This window comes from Lolium rigidum, chromosome 5 (genome assembly GCF_022539505.1).
Source record: "Lolium rigidum isolate FL_2022 chromosome 5, APGP_CSIRO_Lrig_0.1, whole genome shotgun sequence".
Lineage (NCBI taxonomy): Eukaryota > Viridiplantae > Streptophyta > Magnoliopsida > Poales > Poaceae > Lolium > Lolium rigidum.
The window spans coordinates 155,277,519-155,302,532 of NC_061512.1; the positions used below are offsets into that span (position 1 = coordinate 155,277,519).

Here is a 25,014-nt window from a genome sequence, read left to right on the forward strand (position 1 = left end):
CACCGCTGACTTGAAGGGAAGTTCGGAGCCTCCCATCTCGGAGAGGATCCTTTTCTCCTTCAAGGCATGCAACTGGCCGGACGGGCTTGCTCACGCTCTTCAGGAGGGACTTGCTCGGGTGTGCGGACAGAACATAGCCGCACTCCGGGGAAGCCGCTTCGCCCACTTCGCGAGGCACGACACCATGGGAGAGCCCATGGCACTCTCTTCGCACCCAGTGCTCGGGATCCATGTGCAGCATCTGGACTTTATGCTCCATGAGACCCGAAAGGAACTGGAACTGACGCGTGTTCACAACCACCGTGCCCAGATGACTTTGGCTCACCATGCCGAAGCTATTCGGATGCTCGCCAAGGACCGCAAGTCACTCCGCCTGCAGCGCGCCAAGAAGGATGCCACGATCAGCCGTCTTCGCGAGAAGATCCGCACTTTGGAGGTGACTGTCCGGACTCAGCAGGACCAGATCCAGGAGATGGAGGAGGAGGGAGACGACATTCAGGGAGGTGATGACTTCCTGAGTGACGACAACGACTTTGAGGATGATGAGTTCACTGATGAGGAGGACTACGAGTTCCTTGAAGCCGAGGAGGATGGGATCATCACCATCGATGTGGACGTTGATATTGAGGGGTAGTTGCACTAGATCACATGTGTAGGAATGGCTTGTACCCCGTCCTTTGTATCGTAGCATGAAGGGTTCTTAAAACCCTGGGTATGAGTATGTATCCGGTCCCTTATATCGTAGAAGGAGGAAAAGGGTTCTTAAAACCCTGGTTATGTTCGCATGTAATCTGTGATGCATGAATGAATGAATGTTGTGTGCTATCATCAAAAACATTTACAAGTTTTTAGAAAGTTTTTCAAAAACTACCCCAAACAAGACATAGAATTTTTCCCTCTTATCTCATAAACTGTCTACCTGTTCAGATGACTCGTCCAAATCGCAACGCGAACCCGGATGCAATGATGCAACTGCTACAGACCCTGATGGCAGACAGGGAGACTGATCGAGCTGAACGTCAAGCCAACTTAGCAGCATTGCAGCAGCTGGCCAACAACAACTTTGGCCATGGCAACCATGATCACCCTGGGTCCAAACTCAAGAACTTCCAGAACACAAACCCCCCTGTTTTCAGCAAGACTGAAGAGCCCTTAGATGCTGATGACTGGTTGCAAACCATGGAAAATAACCTTGAGGTGGCTGGAGTAGAAGCCAATGAGAAAGTGCTGTTTGCCACGCACTACTTAGCCGGACCCGCTAGAGCCTGGTGGACTAGCACCCGTGCCATGAACGGGGGTCAAGTCATGACTTGGGCAGACTTCAAGCTCAAGTTCAGCAAGTACCATGTGCCCCCGGGTCTGATCAAGAAGATGAGAGATGAGTTCCGTGAACTCAAACAAGGCCGGATGACGGTGGTAGAATACCGCGACAGGTTCCTTACTCTGTCAAGGTACGCCCCCGACGAGACAGACACCACTGAGAAAAGGCAGGAGAGATTCCTCAACGGACTGCATGATGAGATGCAGACTGTCCTTGTCAACATACCCTTCGCAGACCTAGAAGCCCTAGTGGACTCTGCCATCCAGATGGAAGGCAAACTCAACCAAGCCAATGAGAATCGCAAACTCCGAATGATGCACCAGAGTGGGCCCAGTCATGCCCCTAAGTATCGCCCCAGCTCAAGTGGAGGTTTCACTCCCAGAAACAACAACAAACCCCCGATGCAGACTTCACGCCCGGGTTATCAAAACCGGAGTGGAGGAAACCCCAGGCCAGGAGGCCACCACAACAACAACCACAACTACCAGAACCACACCAACAACTTCAACCGCGCCCCGATGCGAGCCCCCAACACCAACAACAACAACACCAACACCGCGCCCAGGACTGGGAGCAACGCCATTCCCGTTGCGACCAAGGACAAGGCCACTATCACTTGCTATGAGTGTGGTGTAGTGGGGCACTACTCCAACGAGTGTCCCAAGAGGCTCGCCAAGCTCGCAGGCAACACCGCAGACACTCTGCTCAGCAGCAACGCCGTGTCTCCACCGGCAAAAAGTTCGCCCCTAACAACCCCAATAACCGCAGTGGCCGTCTGTTCCACATGAATGCTGAAGAAGCCCAGGAAGCACCAGATGTTGTACTGGGTATGTTTTCTGTTAATTCAGTACTTGCCAGAGTGTTGTTTGATTCCGGAGCATCTCATTCCTTTGTCACCGAAGATTTTGCATCCACCAGTAAAATTCAACCTATCAGCTTGAAACATGTTATGATAGTTCAAATCCCCGGATCAACCACCAAAGCCAGAAAATTTTGCAAAAATGTACCCATCAAAATCCATGAGGTAGACTTCTATGCCAACCTGATTATTCTGGGAACCAAAGGTTTGGAAGTAGTACTAGGAATGGACTGGATGGCAAAACACCATGGATTGATTGACTGTGCCAAGAAAGCCATCACCATGACCAGCAGCACCGGTATCCTAGTAGAACACATCTCTGAAAGATTACCCCGGAAATTTACCTGCAACCAAGGTATAGACAAACCAACACTGGATCAAATCAGGGTCGTATGCCGATATCCTGATGTGTTCCCCGAAGGTCTACCCGGTATGCCCCCAGATCGGGATATCGAGTTTATCATTGAGTTAATCCCTGGAACCGGACCTATAGCCCAGAGAGCCTACAGCATGAACCCAGCAGAACTGGTGGAGTTGAAGAAACAACTAGATGATCTTTTAGCCAAAGGTCTGATCCGACCAAGTGCGTCGCCTTGGAGATCCCCCGTTTTATTTGTGGACAAGAAAGATGGTGCCAGTCGTTTATGTACGGACTATCGTAAGCTTAACGATGTCACCATCAAAAACAAATACCCCCTGCCAAAGATAGAAGACCTGTTTGATCAGTTGACTGGTGCCACTGTGTTCTCTAAGATTGATCTTAGGACTGGTTATCATCAGCTGAAGATCCGTGCATCGGATATTCCCAAAACTGCCTTCACCACCAGATATGGACTGTATGAGTACAATGTCATGTCCTTTGGATTAACCAATGCCCCCGCTTATTTCATGAACCTTATGAATAAGATTTTCATGAACTTCTTGGATAAGTTTGTCGTTGTTTTCATCGATGACATTCTCATCTATTCCAAAACCGAAGAGGAGCATGAGCAACACCTGGAAGCAGTCCTAGATACCCTGAGGGAACATCAGCTGTACGCTAAGTTTAGCAAATGTGAGTTTTGGCTGAAGGAGGTAGGATTCCTGGGACACATCTTGTCTGCAGGAGGTATTGCCGTAGATCCCGCCAAGATCAAAACAGTGAAAGAATGGAAAGCCCCAACCACTCAGACTGATGTCCGAGCCTTTCTGGGATTGGCTGGATACTACCGTAGGTTTGTTGAAGGATTTTCCAGTATTGCCCGACCAATGACCCAACTGTTGAAAAAGGATAAGAAGTTTGAATGGACGGAGAAGTGTGAGGAAAGTTTCCAGACACTGAAAACCAGACTGACTACAGCCCCAATCCTAATCATGCCGGATATCACCAAACCCTTTGATGTCTACTGTGATGCGTCCAAGATTGGTCTTGGATGTGTGTTGATGCAGGAAGGCAAGGTGATCTCATATCTGTCCCGGCAACTAAAGCAGCATGAGCAGAACTACCCAACCCACGACCTCGAGCTTGCAGCTGTAGTATTAGCTTTGAAAGTGTGGCGTCATTACCTCATGGGTAATCGATGTGAGATCTATTCTGATCACAAGAGCCTGAAATACATTTTCACCCAGAAAGAACTAAACATGAGGCAGATGAGATGGTTAGAATTGATAAAAGACTATGATATGGAAATCCATTACCACCCCGGCAAAGCCAATGTAGTGGCAGATGCCCTGAGTAGACTGCCATGTCAGTTAAATTCCATGATAGCCTCCGAACAACCCAGCCTACACCAAGAATTTGAGCAGTTCAGAATGGAGTTAGTCAGTGAAGGATTCTTAGCCAGCATAGAGCTTCAGCCCACTCTGATTGGTCAGATCAAGGAAGCCCAGAAGGGAAATGCCAGCATTGACGGAATCAAGAACCAGTTGGCTGCAGGAAAAGCGCCGGGATTCACTGTAGATGAAGAAGGAGTTCTTTGGTACAAAGAACGCCTGTGCGTACCATCGGACTCAGAGTTGAAGCAAGTCATTCTGCAGGAAGCCCATGATACCCTTTATTCGATCCACCCCGGCGGTACTAAGATGTACCAGGATTTGAAGGAACAATTCTGGTGGCATGGAATGAAGAGAGAAATTGGAAGCTACATCGCCAAGTGTGACATTTGTCAGCGAGTCAAGGCAGAACATCAGCGACCCGCAGGACTGCTGCAACCCTTGCAGATTCCGGAATGGAAGTGGGACTCAGTAGGAATGGACTTTATCACAGGACTGCCCAAATCCAGCAGAGGAAATGATTCCATCTGGGTAGTTGTCGATAGACTGACCAAAGTAGCCCATTTTATCCCTGTCAAAACCACCTACCAGGGCCCAAAGTTAGCAGAGCTGTATATCTCTAGAATTGTCGCCCTGCACGGAACCCCCAAGTCGATAGTGTCAGATAGAGGATCTCAATTCACCTCGAGATTCTGGCAGAAAGTGCATGAAGGACTCGGAACCCGGCTAAATTTCAGCACCGCCTATCATCCGCAGACGGATGGAGAGACTGAAAGAGTCAACCAGATACTGGAAGATATGTTGCGAGCTTGTGTACTGGAGTATGGATCCAAGTGGGAAGATTGCCTACCTTATGCAGAATTCTCTTACAACAACAGTTACCAAGCCAGCTTGCAGATGGCTCCCTTTGAAGCCCTGTACGGAAGGAAATGCCGTACCCCCCTGAGCTGGTCGGAAGTAGGAGAAAGCCAAGTCTTCGGCCCAGATGTTCTTCGAGAAGCGGAAGAGAAGGTGCACAAGATCCGCGAGTACCTCAAGACGGCGCAGTCAAGGCAGAAGAGCTACGCCGACACAAGACGCCGAGAGATGACCTTTGAGATCGGAGACTTTGTCTATCTCAAGGTGTCACCCCTCAAGGGAATGCAGAGGTTTCAGCTGAAAGGAAAGCTTGCACCCCGATATGTCGGACCATTCAAAGTCCTCAGCCGCAGAGGTGAAGTGTCTTATAAACTGGAACTACCAGAAGAAATGGCGGCTGTGCATGACGTGTTCCACATCTCACTCCTCCGGAAGTGTCTTGAAGTCCCCGAGAAGACTGAAGTATTCAAGAACATCGACCATAGATCGGTGGATATCAACCCTGACTTGACATATCGCGAAGTGCCTATCCGCATACTGGAGGAAGCCTACAGAACCACCCGCACCAGAAGTATCAAGTTTCTGAAGATACAGTGGAGCAACCATACCGAAGATGAAGCCACTTGGGAGCGGGAGGAAGACATGAAGAAGGAGTACCCAGATCTCTTTAGTGCCTAATTTTCTTTTAGATCTCGGGACGAGATCTTTTGTAAGGGGGAAGGGTTTGTAACATCCCAAATTTCAATAAAAGAAAATTAGAAGAATTCCAGAGAGCAAAATTTCAAACCAACAAAAACTTTTTCTTACATATAGTATCATGCATAGGACTTGTGCATTTGAGTGATATGCCATGATGCTTGTACTTTGTGTGTGTGCTAAACCCTAAAAACCCTAAGGTGATCAAGTGAAGATCACAAAGAAAATAAAATAAAATAAAATAAAGGCAAATGCTAAAACCCTAAAACCCTCACATAGACTCTATGCCATCTTCATAAATTTTGACCCTAGACCAAATTGATCTTCACCATTAGTTGGAATATGTTATTAAACTCATATTACAACTTTGTGAATCATAGAAACACCAATTAAATCGAATTCAAATAAAAATTGAGGTCACATAGAATAATGGTCAAATCTGCCCATTATAATCTGGTCCCCACTTTGAGCCCCTACATTTCAAAATTTTCAAACTACACTCTTACCACTCTTTGCATGTCATCCAAGAGGACATCAAGGTGAACACTTTATGTGAAGAAATATATGCCAAATTCTTTTGGATCAAAATCTACACACATGCAAAGTTGGAACTTTTTATTAATGTGAACAATCTCACACTTAGCATTTTGGAAATTCATGGAATCTAAAAATTCCACCATCACCTCAAATCCTCTCTCGGTCATTTACAACATATATCAACAATCACATTTCAAAAACTTTCACCTTTTGAATTATTTCGAATTTGGTTATTTTTGCATTTTTCAAATTCGGGCACTATTTGCAATAGTTGCAAATAGTGAATCTACTACCCCTAATTCACCCCAAACCTACCCTACTGGTTCCCCTGCCCCCTCTCTACCTCACCTCACTACAGAAACCCTAAGGGAAGAGGCTCACCGGCCATGGCCATGGCCATGCTCACCCATGCCGACCATGCCGTGCCTCCCCTCTTCTCCTTCCCCCATCGCTGTGGCCCTGGTGTCCCAGGCCACCACCTCACCTCCCTACGACACCCTAACACCGCCACGATCACGGCCGACGACGACAGCACCCACACGACGTGCGCCCAGAACGGCCCAGCCATGCCGCTCGCGTCGCGCGTGCCGCGCCACAGACACGCCCTGGACACGCGCCATCCCACGCACTCACGCAGCCCCTGGACCCCCTGCGAGCACCTTGAGCTTCACCGTGACACCGCGACACCGTTGGACACGCCCTCGACCACTACCCGCACCCGCCGTCGCCGGAGAAGCCAACCCTGGCCCGCCGCGGCCGCGGCAGACGTGGAAGCAACGCGACCGCGTTAGGCACCGCCCGACCCCGCTGTCGCCACCAGGAGCACCGCCTTGACATCCTGAACAGCGCCGCGTCGTCGCCCAGCCCATTAGCCCGCCGGAGAGGCCGCGCCATGGTCGACCACGCCACTGCCCCGCAGCACACTCGCGTGGCTATAAATAGAGCTCCCCTTCGTCGATCAAACCACACCAGCTCACTCCCCACCTCTCACCGCTTCGCCCTCACCACTCCCCTCACTCGATCGTCGCCGGAGCTGCTCCAATTTGAAGATCGGAGCCGCCGGCACCGGCGGACGCCGCCGTCGATTGGAGCCACCCCAGACGAGCCGCCGCCACCGGCCGACGCGCCGTCGTCCACATCCACCTCGAGCACACTGCCCACCGTCTCTGGAGCCACGGTGAGCCCTCCGACCCCCTAGGCTCGCCGGAGCAGCGACGGCATCTCGTCGACGACGACGATGCATGTGAGCCGTTGGATCGTGTCTCGATCCAACGCGCCACAGCCGCGTACCGTTTCGGGGTGAAACACCCACTGACGGGTGGCCCCCGCTGGCGGGCAGCCCGCGCGGCACTGGACCGTGGCTGGGCTGGCCTTGGGCCTGGTTATTCGTTTGGCCCGTTAAGTTTTTCCCGCCGGCCCTGTAAATTCAAACTTCATTTAAATAATTTAGTTGAATTACCCCACTGGACCCAACTTTGAAATTGCATAGAAATTGTTTGGCTTGGCCAAATTTAGCAAATTTTATATATTTGGAAAGCTATTGAAACTATCTACAATATGCCACTGGTCTCATGACCAGATTCGTTGTAGAGTTAATTCGACAAAAATAACAAGGCAGGGACTTTTCCCTACTCAAATAATTATTAAAAATCAAATAAAATAGATATTAAGTTAGTTCCAACTCTGGTAGTTCACATATTACTTACACTAATTGATTAGGCAATAAAATGGTGTGGTCACCTTGCATGATCATGCCCTAGTTTAAGTAGTGGACAATATGGCTATTTTCTCTAAGTGATATTGTCCTAAAATATTATGCAAATCATATGAGGTGTCATACTTCATTTAAATCTTGTCTCAAATGAGTTCATGTGATGTTTGGACCCCTGAACCAAACTCTCTTATATGAATTACTTGGAGATTTAAAGCATGTGTAGTATTATTAAATGGTATGAGGTGGTTTACCTCATTTAAATTGTGTTTCTCAATTGATGATCATGAATGGTAGACTTAGGTAAATAGAAAATTCATGATTGATTATTGAGAACTTAAATCTTAAGAACATTTCAATGAGAGGAAATTATTCCTCAAGAACTTTTATGGAAACTATCATTTACATATGTAATGAGAGGAAATTATTTTCTTCTCAAACAACACAACCAATGCACCCTAATGAAATTATTGGTGTGTGCCTAGAATAGCTTGTGTGATTATATGTGTTGTTTGGAATAGCCATTGAATTAGTGAGTGATTATACCTCGTATTCCAATTTAGACGCTAGTACCGGAGAATACCCGGAAGAGGAAGGTTGCTACCCAGAAGAGGAGGAGGAACAGTTTGAGAACTACCAAGGCAAGCTAATATTCTTGCAAGTGCAAAGTACTACCAAGGACAAGGCACTCTCATCTTTTCTTATGAAGCATAAGCCTATCCCAAGTTTTGTTACAAGTTTTATTTGCAAGCTTTATTATTTTAGTTTATCAAAGTACTTTTTGATTCATGATTCAATGGGGTTAATGTTAGATTAGTACAAGAGTATCAAAATTAGCCTAGAAGCAAAGCAATATACTTAGCACCCCTCATCCCTAGATGCTAGTGCTAAATTAAAAATGACTACTCTAGATGGGAACATGTGTGGTGAAAAAATGATGATGATGAAATGTATGAAAGGAGTTTTGAAGGTGAATATGACCAAGAGAAGATAGTGATTTTTGATATAAAACTAATATTGGTTTGGATGCGATACCTTTCCAATTTATCAGTACCCCCACAATACCTGATTATGGGTAAAGGCTTAACTAGAAGTTTATGTACATTAGTATGGGTTCCCTCTAAACACACATCATAGGGGTTATGCCGAGGCTGCCTCCGTTGTTGATGAATGATGTGAATTGAAGGTGAATTGTACGGCCAAGCCTCGTGCAGCTTCCCAGGATGACAGCTTGGTCATCACCGGGAGGCCAAGCTCATGGGGAGAGGTGCTCATACTAAAGTTTGTAAATGAAAGGTTATGGTTGATGATCCGCGTACTGTGTTACGATGATTCGGGGTTATCCCGATGGATGAAATCAAATGTTGTGGCACAAGTGTGCAACCTCTGCAGAGTGTAAATCTATTCGAATAGCCGAGTCCACGGTTACGGACGGTTGGAAAGGCCATACAGTTTCCAGTATTAGATTCTTGAAAAGGTTGAGGATGAATGGTGACTTGGGTTTTTGAATCGCAACAATGTTGTGGGAATGACACTAATGTTCCCACTTGAGTTAGTTAGCACATGAATAATTATTGAGCAAATACTGGCAAATTAAAATTGGCTCTATGCAAAAGAGACTAGAGCTTAGCACCCCTTTTTACTAGAAATGTTAGCACTTACACTAGTATTAGTTTGCGAGTACATAAAGTACTCACGGCTGTGTCCCTGGCTATTCAAATGGCCAGACTATGAAGAGGAGCAACAGTACGAGGAGGAAGAGCAGCAGGATGTCTACCACAACTAGGAGTCTGCTGACGTCAAACGTTGGCCTGTGGACTATAGAGTCCTTGTATCTTACGCTTCCGCTATGAACTTGTGTTGTGTTCGTTGATCAGTTCGTTGATCAATAGATCAACTATTTATGTAATATGGATCATGTGATTCCAAGTTGTAAGACTTTATGGTTTGTAATGAATGATGACTGTGATACTTAACTATTATGCCTCGCAACAACAATATTCCTGGGATTGCGATGTATGACATAATAGGCATCCGGGCTTAAAAATCCGGGTGTTGACAAGTGCTACCTTTAAAATTCCATCATTCACCTTTGCAATATATAGCTCATGGGACAAAATAGCCTTAAAAATTATCGTAGTATTGAATATGTACTTATGCACTTTATCTTTTATTAAGTTGCTTGTTGTGCGATAACCATGCTTCTGGGGAACGCCATCAACTATTGTTGAATATCATGTGAGTTGCTATGCATGTCCGTCTTGATCCGAAGGATCTATCATTTTAGTGATTGGAGCATGCAAAATTGTTAGAGAAGAACATTGGGCCGCTAACTAAAGCCATGAATCATGGTTGAAGTTTCAGTTTTGGACATATATCCTCAATCTCATATGAGAATAATAATCATTGCTACATGCTTATGCATTTAAGAGGAGTCCATTATCTGTTGTCCATGTTGTCCCGGTATGGATGTCTAAGTTGAGAATAATCAAAAGCGAGAAATCCAAAATGCGAGCATTCTCCTTAGACCTTTGTACAGGCGGCATGGAGGTACCCCTTTGTGAAAATTGGTTGAAACATGGCATGCAAAGATCCGGTAGTCCAAGCTAAGTAGGACGAGGTGCGGACACTATTAGTTTACTATGCATGAGGCTTGCAACTTGTAAGATATAATTTACATAACTCATATGCTTTATTACTACCGTTGACAAAATTGTTTCATGTTTTCAAAATAAAAGCTCTACCACAAATACAGCAATCGATGCTTTCCTCTTTGAAGGACCTTTCTTTTACTTTTATTGTTGAGTCAGCTTTACCTATCTCCCTCCACCTTAAGAAGCAAACACTTGTGTGAACCGTGCATTGATTCCTACATACTTGCATATTGCACTTGTTATATTACTTTATGTTGACAATATCCATGAGATATACATGTTATAAGTTGAAAGCAACCGCTGAAACTTAATCTTCCTTTGTGTTGCTTCAACACCTTTACTTTGATTTATTGCTTTATGAGTTAACTCTTATGCAAGACTTATTGATGTTTGTCTTGAAGTACTATTCATGAAAAGTCTTTGCTATATGATTCACTTGTTTACTCATGTCATTACCTTTGTTTTGATCGCTGCATTCATTACATATGTTTACAAATAGTATGATCAAGATTATGATGGCATGTCACTTCGTAAATTATCTTTGTTATCATTTTACCCGCTCGGGACGAGCGGAACTAAGCTTAGGGATGCTGATACGTCTCCAACGTATCGATAATTTCTTATGTTCCATGCCACTTTATTGATGATACCTACATGTTTTATGCACATTATATGTCGTATTTACGCATTTTCTGGAACTAACCTATTAACAAGATGCCGAAGAGCCAGTTGCTGTTTTCTGCTGTTTTTGGTTTCAGAAATCCTAGTAAAGAAATATTCTCGGAATTGGACGAAATCTTCGCCAATGGTCCTATTTTTGCACGGAGCTTCCAGAAGACCGAAGAGGGAAGGAAGTGGGGCCACGAGGTGGCCACACCATAGGGCGGCGCGGCCCAGGCCCTGGCCGCGCCGGCCTGTGGTGTGGGCCCCTCGCGCCGCCTCTTGACCTGCCCTTTCGCCTACTTAAAGCCCCCGTCGCGAAAACCCCAGTACCGAGAGCCACGATACGGAAAACCTTCCAGAGACGCCGCCGCCGCGAATCCCATCTCGGGGGATTCAGGAGATCGCCTCCGGCACCCTGCCGGAGAGGGGATTCATCTCCCGGAGGACTCTTCATCGCCATGATCGCCTCCGGAGTGATGAGTGAGTAGTTCACCCCTGGACTATGGGTCCATAGCAGTAGCTAGATGGTCGTCTTCTCCTTGTTGTGCTTCATTGTTGGATCTTGTGAGCTGCCTAACATGATCAAGATCATCTATCTGTAATTCTATATGTTGTGTTTGTCGGGATCCGATGGATAGAGAATATTATGTTATGGTGATTATCAATCTATTTTTTATGTGTTGTTTATGATCTTGCATGCTCTCCGTTATTAGTAGAGGCTCTGGCCAAGTTTTTACTCTTAACTCCAAGAGGGGGTATTTATGCTCGATAGTGGGTTCATGCCTCGCATTGACACTCGGGACAAAGGATGTAAAGTTCTAAGGTTGTGTTGTGCTGTTGCCACTAGGGATAAAACATTGATTCTATGTCTAAGGATGTAGTTGTCGATTACATTACGCACCATACTTAATGCAATTGTCTATTGCTTTGCAACTTAATACTGAATGGGGTTCGGATGATAACCCGAAGGTGGACTTTTTAGGCATAGATGCGCTTGGATGGCGGTCTATGTACTTTGTCGTAATGCCCAATTAAATCTCACTATATTTATCATATCATGTACATGCATTGTTATGCCCTTCTCTATTTGTCAATTGCCCGACTGTAATTTGTTCACCCAACATGCTTTTATCTTATGGGAGAGACACCTCTAGTGAACTGTGGACCACGGTCCTATTCTTTACATAGCATACAATCTACTGCAATTGTGTTTTACTATTTTCTTTGCAAACATCTTCCACTCGATACGTTTAATCCTTTGTTACAGCAAGCCGGTGAGATTGACAACCTCACTGTTTCGTTGGGGCAAAGTACTTTGGTTTTATTGTGCAGGTTCCACGTTGGCGCCGGAATCCCTGGTGTTGCGCCGCATCACATTTCGCGACCATCAACCTTCAACGTGCTTCTTGGCTCCTACTGGTTCGATTAAACCTTGGTTTCATACTGAGGGAAACTTGCTTCTATACGCATCATACCTTCCACTTGGGGTTCCCAACGGACGTGTGCATCTACGCGTATCACTCATCTCCCGTAAAGCGCGGGGCACTGTGGAGCAACAGTGCCACGCGGCGGACAGGCCATCATGGCGTACGTCGGTCCGTACCGGCTACAGGGCATGATGGCGACAGAGACACCACCTCGCCATACCGCTGACTCGGGCAGGCGGATGGGACGTGCCACTACGCCTCAACGGCTCCCTGACGTCAACGCCTCGGGAAGGAGCGGAAGCCGGAGCCGGCCACTAGACTATAGGGACTTCTATGTAAAGTGCCAGTACCTATATAAGCTGGGCTACCCCCTCGTGCGGGGGACGATCGATCACTTCTTACTCATTCTAGTCGTAGCGCTGCTCTGTGAGAGAGACCTTCGTCTACCTTAGCCTCCCAGGAGCAGCCGGATATAGCTCAAGGAGCACCATTGTACTGTGTGATCACCATATACACTCATAGCAGGAGTAGAGGTGTTACCTCCACAGGAGGGCCTCGAACCTGGGTACGTACACCGTGTCACTCGTCCCCATACCCGCATCCGGATACCGCCGTGAGACCACTTAGGAACCACCTCGATTAGCCACCCTATGGCATATGTCATGACGATACCACGACAACAATTTATATGGTCGATCCTTGGCGCTCCGACTACAGAACTTTTATCGTGCACCTTCCGGAAGTCACAAAGAACTCACATATGTCACTACAGGAATGGGAGGCTACGCCGAGGGATAGGCTATACGCCGACGACCAAAAATCGGGGACGTCGGCGTATGGCCCGGCCAGGCCAGCCTGCCCGTCTAGCCCTCGGCGTAGCGTTGCCGTTGGCGTAGCAAGGTCTACGCCAAGGGCATTCCTCGGCATATCTTTGACCCTAGGCGTAGACAGGGCTACGCCGACGACCACCCTCGGCGTAGGCCATTTTTCAAATTTGTCTAATTTTGTAAAAATCATAACTAATTCATATGATGTCAGAAAAATACGCATAAGGTATCAAAATGTTCAGAAAAACATCCTCTATCCATTTATGTCAAAATCATGCATATTTGAATCGTGTACAGTACCATATAACAATTCAAACACTTTCTTATATGTCCCCGGGTTCCCGTTTTGGCCAGATGGCAATTAAACGAAGTCAGAAAATCCTGTGGAGCCGCATGACGTCATTTTATCTGTCCTAGTAACCACGTCAAAAGACGGAATTGTGATACGGAAATTATTTTGGAAAACCCTTCACGAACTGGGATATCAAGTCCGGAGTTCTATGCTTTTAGGGCAAATGAGTAGGAAATGGCCTGTTGACAAAGGATTAATTTGTCAATGCCTACAGATTGTAGACTAGGGTTTTGCTGGAAGTAGAGGGCAAATAGATCTCGAAGGTTTCAGCCGAAAAGTACTCGTTGGTTGTAAAAACTAGGGTTCTGTTGTCAATAGATTCGATCCTTTCTTTGTCCCTCGACTCCCCCTTATATAGGAGGTGGAGCCGAGGGTTTTCGTAATACACAAGTTACAGAGTCCAGGAGGGTTTCGTGCCCGTCCCGTAAGATTACAAGTCTCTATACTTCCTAATACAATCTATCTTTCCTTAACACTAAATGGGCTTCGAATCTTCTTATTCTTCGAGTCCTCGGGCCTTCGACAAACCCCGGGTACCATCTTCGGCAGGCCCATTGGGGATGCCTATGTCAGTAGCCCCCGAGATTTTTCTTAAATCAAAGAATCAGGGAAAATCTCCAACTTTAATCATTCAATAATCTTGTCGAATTTAATGCATAACTTTTCGATATGCAAATACTATATTGTACAGGGATAACGGTAGTTGGGGCTAGTTCATCTGACGGATCAGGTACTAGTTAACTGCTCTAGTGGCAATCCGCAAAAATCTACTTCAAGATCACGTCCCTGGACATGATCTCGGGATACTGGTGTAAACTTCGACAGGTGCCGCTTAAGGTCTTACCATTCTGTCGAGTCCCAGCCATATTTTATCGGGTACCTAACGCGTCCGTTAGGATTTTTCTTCGTATCTGTTGATACGGAAAAAAGTAGCAATCCGCCGTCAGAGACGGTGCCACGCCGCTCAGAACGGATCTGGGGTCTTACCTTCGCAAAGTTCTGCGGCATTCAGCGATTTATTCGCGACTTCTAGCGCTCTGAGAATATATTGTCGAGTGATTTTCGGCTGTTGGAATAGCACATTTCATTGAGTCATATTTGATGACTTATTTTGTCTTCCCGATGGGAGTATATGTAGAGTTATCCGTATAACTCGAAATATACTCACTTCTTTTTCTTTCTTCTTGTCTAAATTCATCGGGCACGCGAACAGCGTTCCCGATGGGAGTAGCCCCCGAGGCTACAGCCAAGGACTTGTGCTTGGTTGTAGGCTCCACAGATTAATATCGTCTGCCACTATATTGCTAATTCTTCTCGAGCTTTTCATATCTATCGGGTGCGCGACCAGCGCTCCCGATGGGAGTAGCCCCCGAGGCTATGAACAAATGTTTGCATTTGGTCATAGGCTCTCACCATTTCTATTTTGTCATACTCGAAATTTTCTTTCTTTTTCCAAAGTAGCCCCCGAGTATTTGGGCAAAAACTTGTATTTGATCAAAGGCTCTTGAAATAATCTTATGTTGTCGATATTCTCACTAGGCTTTTCAGTCAAGTTTTTCTTTGCCCAAGGTGACATCATTGCTGATGATAGCCACGATTACTGTATTGGAAGCATGCGAAAACTGCTTCTCTCACTGCCTCGTGGGTCCAGATAAACACCCACAGACGGCGCCAATTGACAAAGGATTAATTTGTCAATGCCTACAGATTGTAGACTAGGGTTTTGCTGGAAGTAGAGGGCAAGTAGATCTCGAAGGTTTCAGCCGAAAAGTACTCGTTGGTTGTAAAAACTAGGGTTCTGTTGTCAATAGATTCGATCCTTTCTTTGTCCCTCGACTCCCCCTTATATAGGAGGTGGAGCCGAGGGTTTTCGTAATACACAAGTTACAGAGTCCAGGAGGGTTTCGTGCCCGTCCCGTAAGATTACAAGTCTCTATACTTCCTAATACAATCTATCTTTCCTTAACACTAAATGGGCTTCCGAATCTTCTTATTCTTCGAGTCCTGGGCCTTCAGTAAACCCCGGGTACCATCTTCGGCAGGCCCATTGGGGATGCCTATGTCACCTGTGACACCGCATAGTTTGTAGGAACGAGGCCATATTTGGCACGTGTGTGGTCCCTGGGATGGGAAGCAAGGCCCCGGGAGCTTATTTCCAATCCGACCCATGGGCGATGATTTTCTCATTTTCGGGGTGCCAAAATGGATTTTTTTTGTGAAGCAGCTACATGGGGCGTATTTTAGTATTGCGCGAGACCTCCGCGTAGTGGTAGGATACCGCCTCCGCGCCACATATCACATGCCATATGTGCGCGCTAGCTATCAGGGAATCCCTGTGGCTTCCTAAGGTGTCCCGCCGAATCCGCTGGAAACTGACCGGATTTGAACTAGGGGTACACTTTCCATCGCTCAATAAATTCCGCAAAAAATGTTTTTAGGTCTATAACACATTACTTTATGTGATAATTTTTGTCCATTTAGCGCGTTGGCAAACGGTGCACAAATCGCCTGGTACGACCATTTCGCATCTCCCGAGGGGGTCGTTTGGCCAGATGGCAAACTGGACGTCATATTTGGATTCCTCTAATTTTTAGGTTTAAATGATGATATGGATGTTATATTTAGATTTATCTCATTTTTCTGATCGATTTAGACATATTATTTGTGGAATTTCGATTTTTCGATTTAAAGATATTAATTATTCCATATTAAATAGAAAAAGACCTAAAAATAAAATTATTTTATTGTTATTTGAATTCAATATTATTATTACTTATATATTCATTGTTGTTTATTTAAGTAATTGTTTGGAATTCAAAAATAAAGAGGTGTGATATCGCGGTTCAAAGGTTAATAGGGTTGATATGCTATTATTATTAGCAAGGTGTCAATTCTTTAATGGAAGCTCATCCGAATGAAATCAAAAAGTAAGCGTGCTAAGGCTGGAGTAGTGTGAGGATGGGTGACCGACTGAAAAGTTTAACCATGATTGTATTTTGTCCTAAGATTAAGTGTACTTAGAGTTGAAAGTGTATTGGGTGAAAGATAAACAAGTAAAAAAAATGGTGTAAAACAAATTAAAATTTGAAATTTTTTAAAAGTCTATGCCGAGGGTTTTGCCGTCGGCATATAAAAAAATCAATTTTTTTTTGGAAAAAGGAAATTTGAATTTTTAAAATTTGTATGCCGATGGTTTTGCTGTCGGCGTAGCGTGCTACGACGAGGACCGGGCTATGCCGACGACAATAGTGGCTTCGCCGAGGTAGTCGCCGATGAGCTATGCCGATGGCTGCCCTCGGTGTAGCCTACGCCGACGGCCAAAACATGCTACACCGAGGGTTCCCGGCCCTCGGCATATCGACTCATTCCTGTAGTGTGTGTCAGATGGAAGAATAATGTTTAGTGTCACCATAATGTTAATGATGTTCAGCATTTTATTAATCACCCGAACAATCCAAGAGGGACCCAAAAACTAGTTTGTGTTCCTCATTCTTTTTGATTTGGTAGCTGATTCTCAATCTTTAGATGGCTAAAGTGTGCCTGCAAGACAGGTTGGAAACATTGATGACAATGAATACTTGAAAATCATCGCGCATGTAGATGTTGTTATGAGCCTGAGAGATAATTAAATTATCAAATTGCATGAGGATGTTCTCCAACAACCACAAAGAATATGTGTATACGTGTATATGCAAATGGAACAGCCTTTTATTAGCTGTTTAGAGTAATGCACAAATGCCTTTAAGAAAAATAAGAGTAATTCATAAATTATGAATGCAACCGGGAGCTGAACTGAGTTTCTATCTTTGCCTCTGGCTAATATATAAGTTCATGTGCGAATAGTTCAATGCCTAACGCCAAAACTGATAGTAGTGTGGTTCATGAAAGGTGTTGACAGCAAGGCTGAAGTCTTGGTCGTCTAATAATATTTCAATGCATATTCGGAAATTCTTAGTGTATGCTCCTATAATATATAGTTGCTCTAAAGAGTTCTCATAAAATAATCCCCACCGTGTCTCATGGTTCGTGCGAACCAGAGTTATCCAGGAAACACCGCTGTCACACATCAATTGAGCTAACCGACAGCTGTTGCTGCATTAAAAAACAAAAAACCGATAATATCAAATTGAGAGGAATAGTTAGCTGCACAACATACAAGTGAGAACTCTTAGCCTTGGATTGGCATTACGACAAAATAACATTGTTCAGCTTGGACAAACTGCGTTTATGCATTTTTTTCCTGGTTCATTAGTTAGTTTATTTTGGTGAAATTGCATCCAATTATCTTGAAAAAACTGAAATGCAATGTACAAATCCCTGTGGCGAGCTCGTTTTTCTTATGTTAGTGTATTTTGAGAATTAGCAAGATTTAAATATAAATTTGCCTCCTTAAAAATATAATTTGTGAAGTAAGGCACTAAGTGTAAGATTTTATGAGCTAAAGGCCCATTTAATCTATCCAATACTGAAAGATGTCAAAGACCCACTCATGCTCTGTAAATCGCAAGAGGAGAGAGTAAGTTTTAGTCCCATGTTGCTAGGGTACATATAGTTGGAGCTCTTTATAAGGGTTGTTCTTTTATCGTCCATTAGGTGATTGAGAAACTAAGTGATTCACTTGCATGGTTACTCGGCCACACGCCTCACCATGCAAGCAATGCAGCACGATTTCATGAATTAAGTATGAGTTAGAGCGTGTTTTGATGGAAGATTTCTTTTTGCCTCATGCACTGAACATCTGGGTGTATGTGTCAATAAACATGCACGTGCTTGACATATTCTCTGTTTGTAGAAATTTCTTCCACCCATTGATCTTATGTTGTCTGCCAGCCCCAGGCTATGATGTAGACACAGAGAGAGAGAGAGAGAGCAAGCAGAACATATTCACAACTTGCTCAATCTCTCTTTCATTGCCAAGTTCCTTTTGTTGTGTTGCATGCATGCATACTTCCCCACCCGGCGATCCCATGCACGTCTATCTAGGAGAGCATGCCTAGAATCCATAAGATTTTTGGGGAACGTCTCGACGGAACTTCCTGCTTCCGCTCGACTACATCTATATCGAATGATTGAGTACTTCGACTTCAAACAAAACTGTGTTCTCTTCACCATCATAGGTAACAACAATACAAGTGTTGACAATGTTGCGGTGGTGTCCTTCCTAGCAAACACACATGTGCTTCTTATCTCTGTGTTTGCACTAGTATTTAATCAATATGCAGATCTTTTAGATGTCTAGTTTTTCACATGTGATAAGATTTACTAGTGCATTTGTGTTGTTTATTTTGTTAATTGATCTCATTCAAAAAGAAAATCTCAATCCAACAATCAAAAAACCTTTCTTAGGCAATTTTCACCATTTGGCTCCGATGTTGCTCTGAAGATGAACCCATTTAAGGGTGCTTATTTTTTGAGATGACAACTCAAATCCATGTAATTGTTATGGTCTTACACTTGGTCGCTTGGCACAAAGAGGTTCGCTTACCCATGAAGAAGGTAAAGTGTTCACGGAGCCTACCGTACTCTTTGTGGGTGTCGTCTTAATATTCTTAGAGACAAACTAGTTGATGCATATATACATATACATGATGCCAAAGAACTGTGGGATGCCCTAGGCTCTAAGTTTGCATCAAGAATGTTAGCGGCAAATGACTACAAGATGGTTGACAATTCATATGTAGCAGAACAAGCTCATGAGGTACAATGCATGTCTTAGGAACTCGAGATCCATTAAGTGTGTGACAAGTTTATCGTGAGATGTATTGTTGCTAAGCTTCCTCCTTCATGGATAAACTTTTCCACTTATCTCAAACACCGGAGGCATAGAATCTTTGTCTAAAGTTTCGTAGGCATCCTAGGTAATGAAGAGAAGGGAAGAGAAAAAAAATACACGTGGTAAGGGAACCAACGGACATTCTGTCGCCAACATAATGAATTTTTTTTGCTCACAAGTTCAAGGGAAATAATAAATTTTCCCAATTACTAATTTCAAGAAGAAGGGAAAAAAATGGAAGGATCCTTGTTGAGTGTTCAGTGAGACTGAACATTGGGCCCATCACTGCCAACACCGTAAAGACTAGAAGAGTCATCATGGACAAAAGCCAAAGTTTGTCCACATGATCACCCTAATAGGGAACCTCCAGGATATGGTAATTTGTTACCTACCTTTCTTTCAACATTTCAGCCCACTAATTGGTGGGTTGGTGCATGTACTAAAATTCATGTGTGTGTTGATGTTTCATGTTATGTTCCTGGTGTTGGCTCTGTAAATCTGAAATTTATTTTGAAAAAGATCGTGTAGGTAAAGAACATGTAGCATGTCCCTTCCATAACAAATAATATTACTAGTGGATCATGTCTTCTGAAATTGGGTTAAATTTGGTGTTTGGGGTACAATAAAGTAGTAATGTCTAAGTATGGTTGTTTTGTTGGAAAAAAAAGCTATGTCTCAAAGACTTCTATGATAATATTTGTAACCATTTATGCATTAAAATTACTGCAACTAATGTTTGGCATTCACAACTTTGTCATAATAATATCGGTTATATGTCACAGATTGCCAATATGATTTTAATTTCAAAATTCATCCCAACCAAATGCTCTAAGTGTCAATATTGTGTGCAAGATAAATAACCTTGCAAGCCTCACAAGCTCACAGAGGAAAGTAACTTGGCACCACTAGAGATCGTGTATGTAGATGTTTGTGATCGTAGGTTTGTAATTGCAGAGAGGTGTGTTGATTACGATGAAGACTATGCGGCACATGTTCTTCCTATTTGTCGGGTGTTTGGCGTCTTGCAGTAGCAACCTTGAAAAGAGGGGGGTGGCATCACAAGTGGAATGCATTTTTGGTGGTGCTCCTTGAGTACCGAGTCACAGTTTTCGGGGTAAAAATCCAAGGTCTGGTCTTCATTGATTTTACCTGACAATGGGCTTGTTGAAGTCATTATTTTAGAAACTTGGACTTTCTCTAGGGTGAAAATCCAAGATCTTCGATCGAGCGACGACAATGCTTGTGCATTGTTTCCTTCTTTAATGTGTTGCTTTTGGAGAATCTTTTTTGTAGGTCGGGTGTTGTCTTCGGTGGTGTTAGAGTGTTGTTGTTGAGAGTATTTCATCACCGTGATTGGGTCTTTGTTTTTCTTTCTCTCTTTTTATTTTTTCTTGTTGTCTGTATCCTTGATATCTTTGGACATTTAGTTGGTGCAGAGGCTGGGTGTAATTGATACATTCGTGATATTAATATATTCCCTTTATTGGAAAAAACATGTAAAAATAATATTTCATGACTTTAATTAATGATTCTATTAGGTATTACTATATTTATCTCTAGAAAACTAAATATGAAACTCCCAACTACTTTAAAATCCATAAGGCATAATTTGAAAATTAATTCTAAAGAAAGATCAAACGGTTTGTACTTATCATGGTGGAATAAGATCCCCATAAACTATTCAGAGAGAATGTTGGCAATTTTTTTAAAATAATACATTTATTTTCAGTAATTTTACAATTAATATGAGATTTCAAAATTTTACGAATATATGGCTCGGTTAGCTGAGTGGTCGCCGATCGGCAGACTGGTGGCTGATCGGCCGGCCGGATCGGGCGCACCGGCTACCAACCAGCCCCCATTTATCTTCAACCGGGCAACCATTCCAGCTGAAACTGCAAAATATGAAGACTCAATCGGGGAACTGCAAGATCTTGAGACTCTGGAAGTAAGGCAGAGAAGTAAAGTTATCCACTGGAAGTTATTAAATGTGCTTGTATCAAGAGAATGGCGGGGAAGTATCATGGACGAGGTGGCCGATTGGCTGGACGGTGGCCGATCAGCGCCCAAGCTGCCGACCAGACCCCCATTTGTGTAACACTATGCGGCTGGTCGGTCACAAGTCCGCAGATCGACGACTAGTCAGCCAATCGAGTCACATATTTGTAAATTTTTGAAATCGTGCATTATTTGTAAAATTGGTGAAAAAACGTATTATTTAAAAAAAAAATCGCAGAAGGCTGAGCCATGATCCGGAACGGTCAATCTCACCCTCTGCTGTACTGCAACCAGCTAGAACCTAAGTGGACCAAATCAAATTAGTGTTATATAGAGGCGTGTGTTGAAATTGTGATCGCTAGAAGAAATTAAGAAACCTTATCAAAGCAAATATTGACTATACTATGTGAAACCATAGGTCTTCATTCACCGGGTAACCACATGAGTATTTTTTAAATAGTGTATCATATGGATATCCTTGGAACAGATGAGCTACCAAGTACGGTACATGGCATCCAACGATAAAAAGTTCAAATAGAACAACTTTTTAATTGTTGCTTGCTCAAATTTTTTCAAAATCCAAACTTAATTTTTGACAATATTTGAGCAACCAACAATAAAAAATTAAAATAGAAAAACTTTTACTCAGACATTGAACTCCCAAATTTTGAACCTGAAATAAAGGAAGTTTACACACTTCCACAGTTTGAATCATTTGTTCTCAAACATCCAGCTATACCGTCCGCTTAAATGGGTTTTTGGTCTTTCTAGTACTCCCGCTGATCCATATTAGTTGCCACTAATATAGTTGCATCTGAAGTTCTGAACATATTTTAGTTCTATATACAAATTTCGCTGTAAACTATTCCTTTTCTCACTAATTCATGGCTAATGACTTGCATGGATTTGGACTTCGGAGCGGCAGGCCGTTGCCCGTAGGGGAAGGGAAGATCAAACAGGGTTTGAACCACAAAGGACATTGGCCGCTGTCATTTTCTTCCAACGGCTAAGAGAACTTGACGCCCAATGGCTGATCTAGGAAATTGATTTGTCGATCTGCCACCCGCAACAAACCTCAAGATTGCCGGTGCAACGTCAAGAGCCCCAGAAACAAATGGTCGTTAAGGTGATGAGGCTTCAAAAAAACAAAACAAAACAAAACAAAGTAAGAAGTGAATAGGTCCTTGAGAAAAAAGAAGAAGAAGAACAGAAGAGGGACAAGGACAAGGACAGGTCACCGGACTGGTGGCTGGCTGGTACCGTGGTGCGTAAAATACTCCGTCGTTCCCGGCTCCGCAACGCCGTACACGGTACACACGGCCGGCGACCCCCACGCCCAACCTTCTCCCTTTCTCGCCACTACATATACACGCGCTGACACACCCCTCTCCCTCACACCTCGATCTCTTGCCATCTCTCGACCTACCTTTGTCTCTCTTTCCATCTCTAGCACCTCCGCTGACACTGTTACATCCTCGGGGATGGCGAGAAGCCAGCATTACATCCTCCTGGCCGTCGCCGTCGCGGCAATGGCGTTGGCACTGCTGGCTTCCCCGGTGGCGGCGGCGAAGAGCTTCAACATCACCAAGATCCTGGCGGCGCACCCGGAGTTCTCCAAGTTCAACGCGATGCTGAGCAAGACGCGGCTGGCGTACGACATCAACCGGCGGCAGACCATCACCGTGCTGGCCGTGGACAACGCGGCCATGGCGGGGCTGGACCAGTACTCGCTGCCCACGGTCCGCCACATCCTCTCCCTGCACGTCCTCGTCGACTACTACGGCGCCAAGAAGCTCCGTGGGCTCTCAAACGGCGCCACCGCCTCCGCATCCATGTTCCAGGTATACACACTCTATGCAGTTTTGGTGCATTCATCATCACCAAGATATTGCACACATATCAAACTATAATCGCTTATATGGTGCATTCATCAGGAGAGTAGTAATTGAGTGTCTCATTTTCAACAAAAGTTGTTGATTAACTCGGACACAAAATTGCACGATGCATGCATAATGATCAGCTCGTTTGTTGCCAAGTCACTAAAGCAGGCCGTGGTACTGTCGTACTAATTTATCGCCAGAGATGTTTTGGTATGGTAGGCTTGGAAACTCCATGCATCCCGGTTGCTGTCATCTTTACAAACATGCAGATTTCCTATCTTCCATTCCTACATCCAATGATCCAAATGATGATCAATTGACTTTTGGATCCATACTCCATACAATTAGTAATTACAATCCAATCATCATACAAAACACACGTAATATATAGAGGACGATGGTTGTATGCCATGATCGACAATTTGGCCAAAAAGTGTATACTGATTAAAATTAGATTTAGATTATCTGTAATCGACAAAAGTGCAATGTATATACTAGTACATTTTACTGACGCTATGATTTCCAAATCATGGCTCGATCAGGCCACCGGAGCGGCGGGGGGCATGTCGGGCTACGTGAACATCACTTCCCACAAGGGCGGCAAGATAGACTTCGTCTCCCAGGACGCCGACGACACCACGACGCCGTCCCGCTACGTCAAGTCCATCAAGGAGCTCCCCTACGACATCGCCGTGCTCCAGGTTAGCTCCGTGCTCTCCTCCTCCGAGGCCGAGGCGCCCGTCCCGCCGCCGGCGCCTGTCGACCTCGTGGAGCTCCTCTCCAAGAAGTACTGCAAGTCCTTCGCGGAGCTCGTCGCCGGCAACGCCGACGTGTTCCAGGCGCTCAACGAGACCAAGGACAACGGGCTCACGCTCTTCTGCCCCGTCGACGCCGCCGTGGCCGCCTTCGCGCCCAAGTACAAGAACCTCACGGCCAAGGCGAAGACGGCCATCCTGCTCTACCACGCCGTGCCGGACTACTTCTCGGTGCAGCTGCTCAAGTCCAACAACGGCATGGTCTCCACCCTCGCAACCACCAGCTACGTCAAGAAGGACTACAGCTTCGACGTGAAGAACGACGACGAGGATGTGACGCTGGCCACCAAGGTCGTCACCTCCACCATCACCGCCACCGTCGGCGACAGCGAGCCGCTCGCCGTCTACGCCGTGTCCAAGTTCCTGCAGCCCAAGGAGCTGTTCAAGGTCGTCCAGGCGCCGGCGCCCGCGCCAGAGCCGTCAAAGAAGAAGGGCAAGACGGGAGATGCCGATGACGAGTCGTCGTCTGACAATTCCGATGATTCCACGGCTGATAAGGGTGCTGCGGCGCCGGCGGTGTTCGGCCGTTGGGCGACCGTGGCAGCGACGGTGGGGGCTGCATTGGCGTTATTGGCCTAAGAGCGAAGCCGGCCGGCTGCAGAATTATCTTGTGTTCAAATTTGATAAATTGTATACTTTTCTGGTAATTTTTTATCGGGTTTTTTCTACGGGAAAGTAGGCGGCTGGATATACTTAGTGGAGTGACTATTTTTTTAGTCTTGCTTGTTACTTTGATGTAATTAATATCGTTGTTAATAAGAAGTCAACATGTTTTCATATGCTCTGTCCAATTTGCAATTAGTTTGCGAGATTCTGGATTTAGTCAAAGTTAAATTTTGTAAAATTCAACTAAATATAAGTAAGAAAAAATATCTGTTAGAATTAGATTTT

At 44.8% G+C, this 25,014-nt stretch overlaps 1 protein-coding gene across 1 annotated transcript; it reads left to right on the forward strand.

Annotated features, from left to right (window-relative positions):
* The first annotated feature begins 22,909 nt into the window (after positions 1-22,909).
* LOC124651318 (fasciclin-like arabinogalactan protein 2) lies at positions 22,910-24,702 on the forward strand. The gene is made up of 2 exons (XM_047190416.1): positions 22,910-23,269; positions 23,851-24,702. The coding sequence occupies exons 1-2, from the start codon at positions 22,910-22,912 to the stop codon at positions 24,700-24,702; spliced, it is 1,212 nt and encodes a 403-aa protein (XP_047046372.1).
* The last annotated feature ends 312 nt before the right edge of the window (positions 24,703-25,014 follow it).